Raw genomic sequence first — 13,615 nt, forward strand, 5'->3', positions numbered from 1 at the left:
GTTTTTGGTTATGTTTTTATTAGTTGGTTCAACTTTTTATGATTTCTCCAGGCACAGAGGCTGATGGCCTTAAAACTAGTGGGGGGAATCTCTACACAAACATGCACGTTTCTTCACTGAGACTCAACCATGGTCTTAGCATAAATATTACAAGTTTTAAAGAATAGTATATGCTCTAAGCCAGTGGTTGGCAAACTCATTAGTCAACAGAACCAATTAACAACAGTAGAAGGATTGAAATTTCTTTTGAGAGTTTTTAAACTTCAACTTCTTCTAACGCCACTTCTTCAAAATAGACTCGCCCAGACTGTGGTATTTTGCGGAAGAGCCACACTCAAGGGGCCAAAGAGCCGCTTGTGGCTCTAGGCCCCTGGGGCTTGGATTTAGCTTCCAGGCAAGACCACAGCTGTGTGCAGAGGAAGTGTCCAGGATTTCAGAAAAATGGCAGTGCCCACGGATGTGGCGTGCCTGCCAATACTAGAGCTTCCCCTCTGCCCCGGCTGGTGTGGCTCTGTCTGCTGGAGAGCCTTTTACACCAAAGCGGGGAGGGCTCCATTCCCGGCGGGGCACATCCCCAGGTAGCGGGTTCAACCCGGTCGGGCGCATGAGGAGGCCACCAATCCATGTTTGTCTCTCACAGCGACGTCCACGTCTCTCCTTCCCTCCCCGTAAAATAAAAACATTTCGGGCCAGGGACGGAGCTCAGAATGACCCGCGGCTCCCACAGAGGTCCGCACCTCTTTCCACGCCCACTTCCGTTTCCGGGGAGGTGACTACGGGTTCCTGGGTGTGGCGAGGGTGGCAGCGAGAGAGGAGCCGGAAGTGGGTGGTTCGGAGCTTCCGGTACGGGAAACTTAGCAGCCGCCGGAGCGGTCTTGACAGGCGCAGTGGCTGTATGCAGCCCTTTCTCCTTTCGCCCGCCTCGCGTCCCAGCTGCCCGCTGCTTGGGCTCCGCCGTCCCGCGCCCCCCCGTCTCCGGAGCCGCCCCTTCCCCATGTTCCGGGGCGGGAGTCCTGAAAGCAAAGATCCGTTCGCCGGCACCCCATCATGTCCGAACAGACTAAAGAGCTGGTGGAGCTGGTGTGGGGCACCAAGAGCAGTCCCGGTCTGTCTGACACCATCTTCTGCCGCTGGACGCAAGGTACCCGGGCGGGGCTCTGGCTCCCAGCGCCGCCGCCTCTGCTCGGGGTCCGGCCCTGGCGCTTCTCGCGCGCCCCGCACTGGTCCCAGTCCCCATGCCGGCTCCGGAGCTGCGCTCCCAGAAACGCCCTGCTGCCGGGCGGGAGAGGCTTCGGAGGAGCGTGGTCACAGGACCGACCGCAGCGCGTCAGCCGCTCCCCGGACTGCCCTCCGGCCGGAGAGGAGGAAGGGCGGCCGCTGGGCTGCAGCGACGCCCAGGGGTGCCTTGTGCGCGGGTGTCAATTTCCCCAGAAATTGTGCCGTGGTCGCTTGAGTCTTTGGCACCTAACGAGGCTTTACGTTATTGGCGTTTGGTCTGATTTTAAAGGGAGGGAAGTCCACTGCAAAGTAAAATGGCTAATCCCCAAAAGCAGTTTTGTTGTTTGTGTTTTAATTATGTGGCCAGACATGGTGCTCGCTACATAAATACAGTGTTGGTTGCTACAGAGTGTTTTTGCTTCACCCAAAGTATCTTTGGTTTTGAGGTGGTTTAGTACCTGTTACAGTTGAAAGGTATATGAACCATAGCATTTCCTGTGGCAGTCTAATTACCCAGTCAAGATTTTGAGTTATAGAAGACGTTTTATTGACAATGTGAATAATACTGAAATAATCACATTTATTAAGTTTATGCAGTGTGCCAGGCCCTTCCCTAGGCACTGGATACCGAATTCTTAAGTTTTATTACCAAAACACAACGGACACATGACTTAAGGTGACTTAAGATAAGACTGATGAAGTTAAGTGAGATGAAGAGCATAGTCTTTTTTGTTATTAAGGTATCAGTAATATAGGTGTGTATGTAAAACAGGCCAATAAATAATAGTTATTTATTACTGTTATTAAAACTTTTTAAAAAGAGAATACTTGTTCTCAAAGGATTTGGAGGAATTTTAGCATAGTAAACCTGTCTCTACTTCATAATGTGTATTCTGTAATAGAAAATCAGGTGTAAGTAAACCTTTCCTGCCTCCCAGATATTTATCTTTTAACAGCTGGTAAAATTAGGATAGTAATGTATTATCATCAGGTTCTTTAGTCTATTACTGTTGTTTTGCAGATGAGTCATGAAGGAAGGGTAAATGACCAGGCCATGGTTGTACACAAATTGATAGAAATGGGAGTGAATTTATGTGTAATTAGTTTGACTCTTTTTACACGTTTAATTGTCATGTAACTAATATTTTCTGAAATGTTGAACACTCACATTTGCAAATTTTATTTTGAAAACATACTTTCCACTTTTATTTATTCTAATTGTGAATAGCTATAAAGTACACAAGACTGTGGAGGATTAAGTAAATTTTACTTGCCCTGGAATTAGCCAACATTAATTAAATATTTACAGTGTAGAAAAAGATAATATTCAGCTTCATTTATATTAATACTATAAGAACTGCCTCTCTAAATTTTCCTATATTAATACTATAATGTATTAATATAGGAAAATTTAGAGAGGCAGTTCTTATAATGGTTAAGAGCAGGCTTTGGAATTATGCATACTTGAGTTCTTGGTTTAAGTTATTCTTTAACTTATTTAAGCCTCATTTTTCTTCTCTGTAAAATTCAGATAATAGAGGTGTCAATCTTATAGGGTTGTTGTGAGGATTAAAGACATGTAAATACACTTAGGCGCTTAGCACAGTACCTGACATATAGTAAATACTCAGAAAATGGGAGCTTAATTTGAAAAGTGTTTGTTTGTAAAGTAAACCAAAGTTCTCTCTCTGGTAGGCACTTGACAATTATAAGAAATTATCATTTATTTGAGGGATAATCATTATTTAAAATAGAACTTTATAATGACACCCTAATGCTCTGCCATCTTGTAATAAACATAAGTTCCTTAAGTCATTAAGTCAATACCATTTCAAAATAAAGAATTTATTTTTTGGCTTTTTAGAGAGTGCAGTTATATTGTGTATATGTAATTCTTCAAGGTCTTACATTGATCAAGGTTTCAGGCAATCAGATACGTGTTTTTAATTTTGCAATTCTGTATCAGAAGGATGTTGTTACTGGTTTGCTATATTAACCGTTTTATTCACTTATTCATTCTTAGAGACAGAAACCATTGCTAACAATTGCAGTCATTTGGGATTATGGGACTAGGCGCAAGAGACACTGCTCTGCTGTACTTGCCTTACCGCATTCATAATGTGACATTGACTTTGGCTTTAATTCAGTCTGTAACTGTGCTCTGAATTGGTGACTGTAATCTCATTAGTCAGTTGGAAACAAATGGTAGGTTCCAGTTGTTTGGAGTAAATGTTTATAAAGTTATCTAGGGATATTTCATTTATGAAACTATATTGATTGGTCATGTTAAAAATTTTTTTAATCCTCATTTGAGGATATGTTGTTACTGGTTGTAGAGAGCGAGGAATATCACTCAGTTGCCTTCTGTATGTGCCTCACCTGGTGATGGAACCCACAAGCTAGGTATGTGCCCTGTCCAGGAATTGGGCCCACAACTTTTGATGTACAGGATGATGCCTCAACTAACTGAGCAACCCAATGAGGGCAGATCTTGTTACATTTTTTTGATGTGTTAAAATAGTAAGCTGCGAGAGTTTCCATAGTACAAAATCTTGCCCTCCACCTTCCTGTCTTAATTGATTTGGCATTTTTAGATAATATGTTAAACAACAAGCCTCAAGAGTGGCACATAGTTGTTGTTTTTTAAAATTGTTTGGCAGTTTTAGATAATTCTCACTCCTGCAAATCCTTTTTTTTTTTTTTTTTTTTTTTTTTTTTTTAAGAGCAGGTTTTGGGGAGTTTGCCAGTTTTTATTTTAAAGGAATCAGTCACGTAATTTAAGGGTTTTGAGGTGTTTTTTTTTTTTTAACTTGGAAAATTGTTCTCTCCTGCCTGCTCTCCTTCTACTCAGTTGAGGAAAAGCATATATTTTCTACCTCCTTATTCATAAGCATCATTTATTCTCCTCTCTCTTCTGCCCACAAACTACAACTGTTCCAAGCATCTGCAGCTTAGATTTAGTAGGGTGGGAGAGAAGACAAATAATAAATATAATGTAGCAAAAATTAAGTATATATAATAGAAGGTAAAGAAATAGGGAATTATGGAATGGTGTAGCCTGGATAGGCCTCATTTGAAGATGAGATTTGAGCAAACACTTTAAGTAACTAAGTTAGTAATGCAGATAACTGAAAAAATCAATCAAATAAAAACCCCCAATGTTCCGGGCAGGGAGAATGGCCATTATAAAAGACTTAATACTGAATATTTCTGGCTTTTTGTTCAAGGAACAGGAAGGAGGTTAATTTGGCAGAAGAGGGAATGAGGGAAGGGGAGAGTAATAAAAGATGAGGCAAGAAATAGTATGCCCCAATTTATATAAGGCTTTATAGGCCGTTTTAAACTTTGGCTGTTATTCAGAATGCAATGAAAGGCCATTGAAAGGTATAGAGCAAAGGAAAGACATATGGGACAAGTTTTTAAAGGATTGGCAGACTGCTGTGTTTGAGGAGAGACTGTAGTAGATTGAGTGAGACAACAAGATCAAATGAGAGACAGTTGTGGTAATCCAGGGGCGGTGGACCAGGTTACTAGTAGTGGCGATGGTAAGAAGAAGTCAGATTGACCACCTCCCAGCTGAACCAAAATAAAAGTCATCTAGATCAAACAGAAGCAAATATTAATCTCATACAAATGAAAACATTATGAAAACATTTTGACTTATTGGAATTTGTTTCTTCTTTTTAAATTTAAATTTTTTATTGTTTGGAATTTGTTTCTTTTTAGTATTGATTGTCTAGTTCATTGTTTGGTAAACATTTTCTGTCAAGGCGAATGTCTTTATTAACTCATCTCTGCCATTGCAGCGAAAGCAGTCCTAGATAATATGGGTGTGGCCATGTTCCAACGCTGCATTTATGAAAACAGCCTGATCTAGGTTATAAACTCTGAAAAACCATTCTCCCCGCTTTTTAGCTGCCTTTCTCCAAATTTTATTATGGTTTCACATAATGATTACCCAGAAAGGGAGAAACCCAGTTTTGCTATTTATAACAATTCAGTGGTATGTTTTTTTTGGGGGGTAGAGGAGGTCTAGTTAATTGAAATGAGAATTTTGGGCTTTCAGTCAAGGACAGTTTTTGTAACAATATTAAAAAAATGAGATTTAACAAATAACTTAGGAAAACTTAGGGATTAGTTAAGATATAAATATAAAATATATTTAGGAAATAATACATTTGGATTCAAATTCCAAAATATAGTTGGATGCTTATTATAAAGTGATTTAACATTTATCAAAGTAATACAATTATACACAAGTATCATTACTTTTTCTTACAAAGTAAGGATAAGTTAAAACTGTGGATCATATCATTTTAGAGATTTATGTTCCTGTTGAAAGCCTTTTATTCCTCCAAAATATAAATTTTTCCATTCTCCAACATACATAAATTATAATTCACCTAAAATCCAACTTTTTAAAACTTTGTAATTTTATATGATAGTTTATTTCTTAGTCCTTTGAATATGTAATCTTTTTAGTTCATACTGTCTCATATTTGTATTATGATTTACAGTTTTTAAAAATCTTATTTAATCCTTGCAACAATCCTGAGAGCTAGCAAAGGACAAATATAGTTATCCTCATTTTTATAGATGAGGAAACTAAAGCCTGGTGCAGATGTGACTCAACCAATATCATGTAACTTGTAATGACAAGCCACATCTTCCTGTGGCCTTTTGTTTACTAGAAATGTAGAGGCAGTAATTGTCAAACTGGTTTGAATAGTGTATATTACATAGTAAGTCATCTATATATATATATAAAAGCTTAAGCAACTGTTATGACTGGATGACTGGATGATTAGCTGGTAGCTATTGATGTGCACTGATCACCAGGGGTCAGATGCTCAACACAGGAGCTTCCCCTGGTAGTCAGTGCACTCCCACAGCCAACCTCCTGTGGCCCAACAACTTCCTGTGGCCCCTCACCCCTTACCCCTTACCCCAGCTAGCTGGCCAACCTCTTGTGGTCCCTTCCCCTGGCTGCCCAGTCTGATTGGCCCCAATCAGCCCCAATTACTGGCCAGGCCAAGGTATCCCACCTGTGCACAAATTTGTGCACCTGGCTTCTAGTCCATACTAATAAAAGGGTAATATGCTAATTAGACTGGGAGACCTTCTGGACGGCCTTCTGGACAAAGCCAAGGTGTGGGGCTGAGGCAGAGGCGGTTAGGGTTGATCGGGCCAGGAGGGGAGGGCAGTTAGGGGGTGATCAGGCTGGCAGTGGGGGCCAGTTGGGGGCGAGTAGGCTGTCATTGGGGGGCAGTTGGGAGTGATTATGCCAGCAGGGGGTCAGTTGGGAGTGAGCAGGCTGTCAGGGGGCCAGTTGGGTGTGATCAGGCTGGCGGGGGGGGGCATTTGGGGGTTAGCAGGCTGGTGGGGGGGCAGTTGGGGGAAACAGGTCAGGAGCGGAGGGCAGTTGGGGGTGATCAGGCCAGGGGCGGGGGCAGTTGGTGGCAAGAAGGCTGGCAGGGGTGACAGTTAGGGGCAAACAGGCTGGCAGGGGGTGTCAGTTTGGGGGCAAGCAGACTGGCAGGGGGAACAGTTTGGGGCAAGCAGCCTGGTGGGGGCAGCTGGGGGCAAGCAGGCCAGTGGGGGAGCAGTTGGGGACAAGCAGGTTGGTGGCAGGGATAGTTGGGGGCGAACAGGCCAGCAGGCAGAATGGTTAGGTGAGCAGTTAGGAGCCAGCAGTCCCGGATTGCAAGAGGGATTGGGTTAGACATCTCCGGAAGGGTCCCAGATTGGAGAGGGTGCAGGCTGGGCTGAGGGACAAACCCCAGTACACGAATTTCATGCACCAGGCCACTAATATGAAATTAAAGACTGGATAATTCAGAGGTTCATGGCTGAGATTTAAATTAGTTGCGAGTTATAAGGCTCTCTGTCTGTAATTCAGTGGAATGTGATACAAAGTGGAATATTTAGGATCAGAAATTTTTTATGGCTATTTCTAATCTAATCAGAAAAAAATCACAGCCATTTATGATAAATTAATTCCATTTAAAACTAGGCAACAATTTGATATGAGAACAAATGACAAGAAAAATCAAACTCAAGTGAAACCTTGTAAAAGGAGAAACCTACTTAGCATAGTCCTGTTTTAGGGTAGAATACTTAACTTTTATTTAGCTGACTTTATTTCATTTTAAGCTCCAGTAACCTTTCTTTATTATCAGTTAACACACTCAAATATATATATACTGTAATTAAACAGTTGGCATAAAGCAGATCTGCCTAGAATTTTCTCCATGGGGTTTTTATATTTAAAGTACAAATGCAACTCACTGTAATACAGTTTAAACTATAAACCCCACCCATGTTCTTGAAAATTGCATTATGTAATTAGTAATTTTATGGAAGGCAAGAATGTAAACCCATTACTGACTTATATTTCTTACATATCTTGAAAATTTAACATAGCCTAATTTTGCTTCTGAACATAAGCCCAATATGAAGGACTTTCCTTATTCCCAGTAAGGAAAGAGTTAGACAAATAGTGGAACCCTCTGGCTTCATCTCTTTTTCATAGGTTGGACCTCAGATTTGGTTGTCTTAACATGAAAGCCAGCACCTTTTCATTTGTCTTTGAAATTTCCCCATCCACCGTACCTCTTTCCAGTCCTCCATTTAGCCTATCATTTATTTCTCCCAGGCTACTGTGTATTGCTAGAAAAAAATTTGAGCCCTCAATGTTTCTTTTAGTTCTGTATACTTGCTAGCTTTTATGTTTTTCAAAATTAAAAAACACAAATCTTAGCTGAGCCCTCAATGTTTCTTTTAGTTCTGTATACTTGCTAGCTTTTATGTTTTTCAAAATTAAATTTTTCCTCTTCCCCTCCCCCTCTTAATAAGTATCATCGCTTTATCTAAATATTTTACTTAGAAGCCAGCTAGGAGTTACTTCTCCTAGGTCAGTGGCTGTCAACATTTTGAACTCAGGTCCCCTTTACATTCTAAAAAATTATTTAGGATTTTAGTATTAAAAAAAAAAAATTAGTGAGACCTGTGGCATTGTTCTGCATTTTTGCAGATTTCTTTAATGTCTAGCTCATCAGAAGAAACTGGATTCTTCCCCTTGCTTCTCCGTTTAGTCTGTTACAATATCTTGTTTTGGTTGAAGTGCATGCAGAAAATCCAGCCTCACACAGATAGGTAGTTGCTAAGGTATGGGTATTGTAATAGCCTTTTCAGACAATTATGGATATTCTTTGATATTACACTACTATAAGTGGTAGGTTCATAGAGGTTAGTTGCAATACAGAATCTGAAGCCACATCTGAATACTTTTTGTGCTCTGTTAAACTGAAGTCTATTGTTGGGTCTTGTACTTTGAATGGCTCTTTTACCCGTACGTTAGTTTCTAACAGCATGAATTAGTCATTTGGAAGTTATTGGTCCATTGGTTTAAACAGAGCTTTCAAATGTTAATACATTTCATTATTTTATACCAAAGGTCATGTTTATTATTATAACTACTGATCTCATTAGAGAATCTGAGTTTTGAGAAGCTGTGAAGCTGACAGTGGTGGACACAAGTTATTTAGAATTTTAGTTATTGTTTGAATCCTTGAAATGTTATCAGTGGCAAAAATAATCAGTTATTTTCCTTGAATTATCAGGTTTACTTCGTTCATTTCTGAGAAATTGTCTGCCAAATACTCATGTTTGAATAATTGTAGTTTGTCAGTAGCACCCCAAAGTAAAAATAGGGCTCCACAAAAAAATCAGATCAGCTTGCAGATTAAATAATTGTTCAGCTGTTTCTTTGAGACAGCTATCAACCGTAATATCTTAGTATATAGCAAAAGGGCTTTATGGGTAGTTTCATTTTGTCACATAGAATATTTTTTAAATGGATATTGTATTTATGGTCAAGATTTAATAAAATTAGTAGTTTTTACTGCAGCAGTAAGGACATTTTTAAATTAGCTATCTCTGTGTGTTTGGTAGTGCTTATTAGAGCAATGACTGCTGGTATAGCTCAATGTCACTGCCTTGATGTGTGTTTAAGGCATCGGCACTTTAACCCAGTATTGCTTTTGCACCACTACAGTGAATGAAAAGGCAAGGAACGTATTGGTATTGCCATGGAAAGATCCGTCGAAAGGGTCTTGAATTGCAGAGCTCTGTAGACTATACTTTATCCACAGCTAGCACCACCACAGCACTTTCTCAGCTCTCTCAGGACTTAGAATCCTTAAACTCTTCTTTCCCACATACCATTCTTTTCATTTTTTTTAAAACTCATGCCCTTTAGTTTATAAAAACAATAATTCTTTACTCAGCTACCCTTCACAGTTATCCTTCCCCCCTTCACTTGTTTAACAAGTAGTTTACATTTACTGTTTCTCCTTATAGTCTGAATCACACCATAACCCTTTAAAATAGGGCTACTCTCCCCCGTGCTCTAAATTTATTTTTTAGTATTCCCAGTGACATGCTTAACTCAGGTTTTTAATTTATGTTTTAACTCAACTCATCAGAATTTGTAATGATTGACTAGTCTTTGCTTCCTGATTTTTTCCTTCTAGGACCTCAATGTATTTTTCTCTTACCTTTCTAATCATTGTCAATCTCATTTGCTGACTCACACTCTGCTCACTTTTGGTTAACTTCATTATCTTTGTTCTTCTGTTCTCATTCACTTTAACTGTCAAGTTGGTTTTTCAAGTTACTATCCTTAATCCTAACTCCCTACGCCAAGATCCAGACCTATAATTCCCATTCATTCTAAATGTTGCCAAATTATTGTCTTATATTTTTGAGACTTAACATGCCTAGAAACAAACTCCCATAATCTTCACTCCCAAAACTTCAACAAGAATTTACTGAGCATTAACTATCTGACATAGTAGGAAAACAGTGGTCAGTGGAACAGACAAAAGTTACCTATAAGGTAAGAAATTTAATAAACAAGTAACAGTGTAATTACAGAATATGTGTAGTAAGTACTGGTTATACTGGGATGGTAAGAGAGATCTACATAGATAGGTTTGTCAGAAAATATATATCTGAGGAGTCAATACCTAAATTGAGTGCTTGAGAATAAGAAGGATTCAGCTGTTTGAAGAGAGAAGGAGAAAGAATATTTCATGCAGAGGGAACAGCAAACATCAAGGCCCCAGGTAAAGACCTCGGGATGTTCTAAGGGCCCAGTGTCTCTGTAGATGATGAAAGTAAGAGTGAACTAAGGGAAAGTTGGATTGATAGATCATACATTGTCTTTAGGTCATAAAAAGGAGTTTGCATTTCATGCTAATTGCAGTGAGAAACCATAGAAATATTTTAAGCAGGCTGTGACAAAATCACATTTTCATTTCTAAAATAATTTCTCTGGTAACTATGGTGAACCCTTGTTGGGGGTGGGAGTGGAGAGGGGTGGAATGGAGAGATCTGGTTGGGAATTCTTCACAGTATTCTAGATGACAAAGAGATGATGGTGGTTTGAACCTGAAAGTAGACTAGAGATGTGATAGAAATGGACAGACACAAGGTATGTTTTGGAACCTTGAGTAAGAGGATCTTATCTTAAGGGAAACCTAAAAGATAAGTCGGAGTTTAGCATATGTTTCAAGCTGAGGGAACATGCTCAAAGGGTAATAAACCAGAGAGAAAATTGATATTTGAGGACCTGAAAGAATCTGAGCGTGCTTGGAGTCTGTGAGAGAGAGAGAGAGAGAGAGAGAGAGAGCGCGAGTGCGCGCGCGCCAAAGGATGAGGTAGCAGATGTACCAGAAGCCAGATCACACAGAACCATGTTAAAGCGTTTAGAGTCTATCTATGTGGGGTACTAAATCCTGGGAGTAGATGAGTTACTCTGGGACAGTGGTCGGCAAACAACCGTGGCACACGAGCCACATGTGGCTCTTTGGCCCTTGAGTGTGGCTCTTCCACAAAATACCACATGCAGGCGTGCACGTACAGTGCGATTGAAACTTTGTGGTCCATGCGCAGAAGTTGGTTTTCGTCCTGGGCGAGTCTATTTTGAAGAAGTGGCGTTAGAACACTCAAGGGGCCAAGGAGCTGCATGTGGCTCACGAGCCGCGGTTTGTCGACCACTGCCCTGGGAGAATGTGTAGAATGAAAAGAATGTATTCTAAAGCCAACACCTGAGGAAGGACAACAGGGGGTAGGGCATCCATGGTTGAGGGGTGTGGGATGGGAATGGGGGGGATGAGGACAAATATGTGATACCTTAATCAATAAAGAAATTTAGCCGATACCGGTTTGGCTCAGTGGATAGAGCGTCAGCGTGTGGACTGAAGGGTCCCAGGTTTGATTCCGGTCAAGGGCATGTGCCTTGGTTGTGGGTACTTCCCTAGTGGGGGGTGTGCAGGAGGCAGCTGATTGATGTTTCTCTCCTATTCCTCTCCCTTTCTCTCTGTAAAAAGTCAATAAAATATATATTAAAAAAATAAATTTAAACAACAACAACAACAAAAAAAAAAAATAAAAGGAGTTGATCAAGGAGACTGAGAAGAAATAGAACAGTTGGGAGCAAGAGGAACCAATAAAACCAAGGGACAAAAGGTTTAGAAGTCAGTGGTGCTAGCCAGTTTGGTTCAGTAGATAGAGCGTCAGCCTGTGGACTAAAGGGTGCCAGGTTCAGTTCTAGTCGAGGGCACATGCCTGGGTTGCAGGCTCAGTCCCCAGGAGGGGATATACAGGAAATAGCTAATCAATGATTCTCTCTCATCATTGATGTTTCCCTCCCTTACCTCCTCCCTCTCCTTTCCTCTCTGAGATAAAAAAAAAAAAAAAAAAAAAAAAAAAAAGTCAGTGGTCAACACTTCTGATAATTTTCTGGGAGATTAAAAAAGAAAAGAGGTGAAGAAATAGCTTTTATTGGTCAGTTTCTGAGGGGAGGGCATATCAGTTTGATTATTTGATCAGACCTAACAGTGAAAATGAATTTGTATAGCCACAGACTGAAAACCAGATTATTGTGGATTAAGTAAATTGTGAGATAAGAAAATTTAGACAGTGCATATAGACAACTAAGTGGGCTTTGAGAGAATGCATGGTGATTAGAATTTTTGGTGAAGGGTCTTATTTTTTTTATGGTCAAATGAGTTTTTAAGTTAAAACTTTTCTTTTTTAGAGCAGTTTTAGGTTCACAGCAAAATTGTGGGGAAGATACAGAGATTTCCCATATATCACTTGCTCCCTCAATAGTATGCACAGTCATCCCTATTATCAATATCCTCTACTAGAGTGGTAGGTACCTTTGTTATAATACAATTGATAGAGCTATGTTGATATATCATTATCATCCAAAGTCCATATCTTACATTAGGGTTCACTCTTGGTGTTGTACATTCTATGGGTCTTGACAAATGTAAATGATATGCCAACATTGCGCTATCATAGTTTTGTAGGTGGTGGGAACAGCACCAGGTATAATACCAGTGGGGTCAGACCAAACCTGGGTTTAGCAACCTCAGTACTTGGGCTCTGGCTAGGAAAGAATTCAGAATCCAGACCCAAACTGTAAGAGAACATTTATTGGGTAAATTACAGAGGTAGAAATAGTAATTTCTAGAAGAAGTGGTTTTAGGAAACAAGTTAGAGGTCAAGGAAGGGCCCTTGGAGCTTGGGAGTGAGGAAGCCAATGGTGATGTGCCTGGGTCAAGAGGAGGAAGGGGAAGGGAAAGGGAAAGGCACAGGAGTGTTCCCTGGACAGAGAGCACACTGGGCCCTCCATCCTAAGTGGCTTAAGGATAGAGATTTTAGGGGGGGGTCCCAGGAGAAGATCTCAATATAATACTCAGCAGTTTTCTAGATGTGTCCTGTCAGGATTGTGGTCTCCATTGATTGATTGGTTGACAACAGGGCAAGTGCTCTGTATTCAGTGCAGCTGGTCCTGAGGCCGGTTTTGTTGAAACTGAGGCATAGATGTTATCTTTAGGTAGGAAAGGTCAGGGGGTCCAAACTGCTTGACCAGCAATATGCTAGGGGAGGAAAAGTCCCTGGGGGCAAGGTCCCACCCTACAACTGACTGCCCTTTGCTGGGCACCTGACCCATAGTCTTTGCTCTACTTGTCTGTCTGATTGCCTACAACAACAGTATTTTCAGTAGCTTAAAAATCTTCTGTGCTTTATCTACTAGTATTCATCTCACATCTCTCCCTTTCCAACCCACTGGCAACCACAGATCTTTTTACTGTCTCCATAGTTTAGTTGGCATTGTACACTGTATGTAGCCATTTCACTTTGGTTTCTTTTACTTAATAATACACATTTAAGGTTTCTTCATTTCTTTTCATAGCTTGCAAGCTTGTTTCCTTTTAACACTGAATAATATTCTATAATATTGTCTGGATGAACCACAATTTATCTATTCACCTACTGAAAGATATCTTTGCTGCTTCCAAGTTTTGGCAATTATAAATAG

At 40.3% G+C, this 13,615-nt stretch overlaps 1 protein-coding gene and 1 long non-coding RNA gene across 4 annotated transcripts in view; both read left to right on the forward strand.

The window, feature by feature from the left end:
- The first annotated feature begins 911 nt into the window (after positions 1-911).
- The window catches only part of MINDY3 (MINDY lysine 48 deubiquitinase 3), a 102,188-nt gene continuing 89,484 nt past the window's right edge, over positions 912-13,615 (forward strand). For all 3 annotated transcript variants that reach the window (XM_036453092.2, XM_045585811.1, XM_036453100.2), the window contains exon 1: positions 912-1,141. In XM_036453092.2, the coding sequence (XP_036308985.1) occupies positions 1,048-1,141 (94 nt within the window). In that variant the 5' untranslated portion in view covers positions 912-1,047. The remainder of the gene's footprint in view (positions 1,142-13,615) is intronic.
- LOC123652874 lies at positions 2,602-3,862 on the forward strand. Its single transcript, XR_006742414.1, has 2 exons — positions 2,602-2,693; positions 3,702-3,862. It is a non-coding gene; the product is annotated as an uncharacterized LOC123652874 (long non-coding RNA).

This window comes from Pipistrellus kuhlii, unplaced genomic scaffold (genome assembly GCF_014108245.1).
Source record: "Pipistrellus kuhlii isolate mPipKuh1 unplaced genomic scaffold, mPipKuh1.p scaffold_m20_p_1, whole genome shotgun sequence".
NCBI classification, from domain to species: Eukaryota; Metazoa; Chordata; class Mammalia; order Chiroptera; family Vespertilionidae; genus Pipistrellus; species Pipistrellus kuhlii.